The 5,682-nt window shown below is 38.9% G+C and overlaps 1 protein-coding gene across 1 annotated transcript; it reads right to left on the reverse strand.

The window, feature by feature from the left end:
• Nucleotides 1-789: 789 nt before the first annotated feature.
• On the reverse strand, nt 790-5,461 carry LOC139939980 (achaete-scute homolog 5-like). The gene is made up of 2 exons (XM_071936157.1): nt 5,039-5,461; nt 790-1,674 (listed from the first exon to the last, which is right to left on the reverse strand). The coding sequence occupies exon 2, from the start codon at nt 1,363-1,365 to the stop codon at nt 862-864; it is 504 nt and encodes a 167-aa protein (XP_071792258.1). The 5' UTR covers nt 1,366-1,674; nt 5,039-5,461; the 3' UTR covers nt 790-861.
• Between the last annotated feature and the right edge of the window lie 221 nt (nt 5,462-5,682).

Consider the following 5,682-nt stretch of genomic DNA (forward strand, 5'->3'; position numbering starts at 1 on the left):
TTATTCTTCCTGCGTGGGCCTCAAAATTATTCGCCCAGGATTTTCGGCGATATCTAAAAAATAGATAGACCACCTTTGAAATGAAAACTTCATTTACATGTACATGTATATGGGATTTAAAGACAGTGGACACTATTGGTAATTATCAAAGACTAGTCTTCTCACTTGGTGTATCTCAACATATGCATAAACTAACAAACCTGTGAAAATTTGAGTTCGATTGGTCGTCGGAGTTGCGAGATAACTATGAAGAGATAGAAAAACCATTGTCACCCGAAGTTGTGGGCTTTCAGTTGCTTGATTTCGAGACCTCAAGATAATTCTAAACTTGAAGTCTCGAAATCAAATTCGTGGAAAATTACTTCTTTCTCGAAACTACATTACTTCAACGGGAGCCGTTTCTCACAATGTTTTGTACTATCAACCTCTCCCCATTACTCGTAATCGAGTAAGGTTTTATGCTGATAATTATTTTGAGTAATTACCAATAGTGTCCACTGCCTTTAAACAATCGAACGATTGCAACGGCGTCTTATCTTGAAAAATTCAAAATTATTGCAGAGTCTGATGGCTTTGCCGACTTAAATTATTTTACACCTATTCGAATGATGAGGTTTGTAAGAAAACTGTGGTCATAAAAATAATGTATTTCTAATTCAAGGTACTGTCAAAATGAATGCCGATACAATGAGAAGTACACTCATGGAAATTGTGTCTATAAGAAGTACACTCATGAAAATTTGGTCTATCATTCTCTTTATAATGATTAGTCTTTCATATATTAGATGGATCACTGTAGTAAATAAATACAAGCTATAATTAAATATTTACAAGCATTGTTTTGTGTTACTTAAAAAAAAATCACTTTTCGCCTTCTTCTGAGTCTTCAAACGACCCTCTATCTGTTTCGGAGTCACAGTTATTCTCTTTTTGTTCTTCCGTGTGGAGCACACCTTGGAGCTGCTTGATGTACCGTATAGCCGTCCGGAGCGTCTCCACTTTACTCAACCGTTTCTCGGGGTTTTCCGTCGGTAGGTGTTCCCGAAGCCGCGCGTACCCTTCGTTGACGTTCCGTACTCTCTCCCGCTCTCGCTCGTTCCGTCGTCTGATGAACGACGGCTCTAGGTCGTAGAAGCCGAACGGACTCGGCATGGGGACGTAGCTGCTGTAGTGCCCCATGAACGAGCCGGTGTAGCGAGGGTCGAGATAGTTCGGTATAGGTAAGGTGACGTCTGTGTTGTTGCCGTGCTCTCGTAGTGGGTACATACCGCCCGCCGTTGGGCAATCGCTCATGGGTATTCCTAGCTGGACACAAGTCGGCGTGGAGTAGATCGCCGACTCCGAGTGGGGCTCTTCCATCATCATGAGGCCGGTTGGTTTGAAAAAATCCCTCTTCAATAGAAAACAAAATCAACCTCTCGGTTTTAAACCACTCTCGATCTTCTCCTGATTGCAGAATTTGAAAGCTCTTGTTAAACTGCTGGAGTTGACTTGAAATTCTTGTCTGATTAATTACTCGACTGGTTCATCCGTCAAATGAGTAATAAATCTCAACCAATGTTTGTAAATTCTCAATCAAGAATTAGATTCGACGTAGGCTTCGAAGATGGCGACAAGTCTTCACCGACCCCGAGTCCTCAGAAGACGTCAGTGTCGGAAATTGACGAACGAAATCTACAGAGAGGAAAACAATAGGAAGTACACATAAATTAAATGAATGTACACATTATATTTGTTGCATCCATATGTGAGACATCTTTTCTTCTTTCCTTTGTTCCTGTATATTATTAAGAACCTCCAATAGACTTGTTACACACAATTTCTTGTGGAATACACAGTCTTTCGAATTCCCCTTGTATACGTAGACCTTTTGTGTTCCCTTTTCTATTTTGTTCTCAATCTCATTAGGTAAAGAACATGAAATCATAATTCTCCTGAGATTTGGGTGATCGTTTGGTGTATAATTGTATGTGTCAGCGGATCACAGTGGGCTCCAATAAGCACACCGATGCATCACACTCGGCTGTCATTTTCAATATTGTGGCTTGTCACGTAGGCCTATCAAACATTATTTTACTAACTGCTATTGACATTGAATATTTTAATTGCAAATTTGATTACAATTATGTCTTTTCCAGCAACCAAACTAAAACAAACCTTGCGCTTGCAGCTCAACAGCTTAGTGTTTATGACCCGGTCTCGGGATTTGTATTCTCGATTTCTGATTTCATGTTAACTACGATTGCATTTTCGATCTTGATTTTATTTCATTTACAATTCCATAAGACATTTTACTGACATTCCTATGGAATGCTATTCTCGAAAGATTATTTCCTTTACATAATGTACACCGTAAAGGAACCCCTCACAAAAAGACCGAAGCATAATTATTAGGAACCGTCGAGCAAAGTCGGCAGCACTACCGTCATCATTAGAAAACCGAGAACCTAAAAGCACTTTTATCGACAAGAATAATATTCCTTCTTTTCGTGTAAAAACAAAGACTGGATAACATCAATGAAAGACTGAATACCCTCAGGGCACTCATTCTTGTGCAAGAAAAAAAAGCAAAGTATTTCGTGTCAATGTCCCTATTTTGCCAACAAAAATAATACTGTATTCACTGGTTGATATGTAATAATAGCCGACTGCATGCTGTGTGCGCAATTGCGGGGCCGAGGGGAGCTTTTTAAGGCCTCACTGAAACCTAGGATCGGTTATGCCGAATTTAGACGCTGCGAGGGGAAATATGGGGAAAAGACAACACTACTCTAAGTTGCTTTAAGAAAACTGAAGCAATTCTTCGAGAATGATTACATTTCTTGAAGGCCAATATGTATTATTTGTTGAAGATAACTACCAATATTTTATTTAGAATGTTTTAAAAGTGGTCGTTGTATTCTGCATTAAAAAGTTGTATGAAGTTGTATGCTATGTTGAAATGTTGAGGATTCGAAAGAACCAAAGTTTTTGTTTTTATCATCTTCATTCATCGCCAATTATTTTGTGGAATTGTGATCAAATACTTAAATTTATCTTGTATACACACAAATACAAATAAATAGGTAAATTTATAAATTAATTAAAATAAAACATTTAGAAAATTAACATAATTGTGGCGACGGAATACAATTTGAAAACTGAGCCCTTTTGGTCAAATGCCCAATCGAAATGGTCTCACACCAAAATCATCTAAACTCACGACTTGCTACCCCCTAGCAACAGTGATGCTGTATGTCTATGTCCTATCCCAGCCTAGCCTATAGGAAACCCCCAAAACACGCCCACTTTAGGAACCACCCCTTTCCAAGATCACGGAAACAATTTGGCCCATCATTTTGATCTTCAATTTTGCCGCTTAACTGAAGGAGCATCAACATGGATAGGAATAAAAAAATAATATTTCGAATTCGGTTTGAGTTTAACATCTCAGTAAGCCATCTTAAATAAGAGAAATATTTGGCGAGCAATTAGCAGTAACTGTGTTCTCTAAAGATTTACTCTGTGGTTTTTATAAAAATGCTACCGAGAGTAAATCTCGACTTGATCCGTAGCAGGGTGGCTCGGGCCACCGCGGGTGTGCCGCACACACACAAGAATTCTGCGTGTTTCTAGACGACGGAAAGCGAGAAAAAAAAATGATTGCGGCCCGTTCTTAGCGCAGTATTAGCGGAGTAGATTTTTTTTTTATTGATTAATGTTGGTCGAACCACCAGGCTTGCAGGTGGTTTTGTATACGGGGCCGTTGCGTCCGTTCTTCCGGCGAGTCCGTGGTGGGGGAAACTGGCCCCAATATTGCCCGCTGTACTCAGTATCCGTCTAATTAAACGTGTGATCACTCACAACAACCGTTGGAATAATGATCCGGGGGGGGTGGTTTGGAATATTAACTGAGGAGCGGTATTTCGTTTAAAAAAAACATGTGTACTGTTTGAACTGATTACTAATCTTGATGAAGAAATTTTGTTAAAGATATTATCCGAAGATATAAAAATAATATCCGAAGATAATACCGGTAAACAAACCGCAGATATTTGTTTGTATTTTGATTATTCTGCAATGTTTGGCAAAAAAATAATTGAAGTTTACTATTTTTTTATTAAATATAGTTATTTCAGAAAGATGTGATTCTATATTTTGGAGATGAACGAAAATTGCATTGGTGGCCTTGTTTTCCTCCTGTTTTTAGATCGGTGTCTGGTGTGTTTCACATCAATTCGCATCTATAAATGAATAATGCAAAATGGCAAGAGTGATAATATTGCCCATTCCATACGTTCGACTGTTATGGACCGTATTTATACTTGACAATCACAAAGTGATAGTTTGCTGTTACTATGAGGTCTGTCTGAAAGCCAAGGTATAGTTTTACACCCACACACAAAGCACTTATCTGAAACAAACTTCATGCAACGAATTTATTTTACGGTTGGTAAACGTTCCTGTCAAAATGTCACACGTGCCGTTTATACTGACAGGTGAGTTCTTTCACGAAGATTATTTTATTCACGAGATCCAGAAATGTCCACGGACAAAAACTTCACCTTTGCGAACCTTTTAAAGGGATTAAGTAATAGCTGAGTTGGGTTTCTTACTCCGAGAAAACGCTGCGACTGAAGTATAATTACATTTCTGGAGACATTTTTAATTGAATATCCTTAATCAAGACGTCGATAGGTTTTTTCACGTGCCGAAAATCTTGACTTTAAACTTAGCTTTAAAGTGTTAGCTTTATTTTAAAATAAACTTCACTTGAACACAGTCAGTGTGCCATTTTCCTCTTTTGCGCCCCTACACGCGTTGTAACGTCAAATTTGCTTATTTACTCAACTCAACTTAAACTGCATTCCTTTTGGAAGTTTAGGCGGCTAGTTGGGAAAAATATGGCAATCTTATGCCGTTTATTTACAGATATATATATATTAGTCTGCAAACTATATAAAGTATCACCGCTACACAAATAACCAATGTGTCAAAGTATGAAATTTACTTATACTATATTTTAAGAAAATAAAGAAAAACAAATCAGTGTTCTTACCTTGTTCAAGATAGTGGTCTTGCCGTCTCCCTTTTGATAATGTTCTGGTCTGTAACTGCCTTGAGTCTTAATATCTCCCTATAACAAGACCACACTGTCAATTAGAACATTCAGCACCGTGTGTGGCAGTAGAAACCCCCAAGCGCCGACAAGCAATAAGATACAGCTAGTCACCTCAAACCAAACTCCTCCACGAGTAGAAACTTCTTTGCCCCAAATGTTTTGTCTTGATGTGCCGTTTTCTATCTCGCTCATAAAGTCCAAGTCGTAATGCCGCATAAACTGAGAGTTCTGGCTTGTTGAGATTTTCAATGAGAGATTTCCGACTTGTGGAAACAGACACACAAATCCGCAGCGGTGGAAAGTAAAAAGATTGTTTGTGTTAATCAACGAGCATCTCTCTCACTGAGGACACCGTGTATACACGCGCGTAACCGTAATGTGTGGTGTCAGAAATGAAAGTTGGGGTGCCGGGGGGATTGTGCAGGTAAGAGTCCCAGCTCGACTCTAGCGGTTCTTTTTTATTCCCTGCTGGACTTCGAATTCCCGCCCTCCGGTGCTGACGTAAATGTTGCAGACGACATCCATCAACCGAGTTGTGTTGTAGAAAATACAAAAGAGAAGAAAAGGCTGTTTAAATATGC

This window comes from Asterias amurensis, chromosome 7 (genome assembly GCF_032118995.1).
Source record: "Asterias amurensis chromosome 7, ASM3211899v1".
NCBI classification, from domain to species: Eukaryota; Metazoa; Echinodermata; class Asteroidea; order Forcipulatida; family Asteriidae; genus Asterias; species Asterias amurensis.

Coding starts and splice junctions, on each gene's coding strand:
- LOC139939980 (XM_071936157.1), bottom strand. CDS start 1,365: ATGATGATGGAAGAGCCCCACTCGGAGTCGGCGATCTACTCCACGCCG.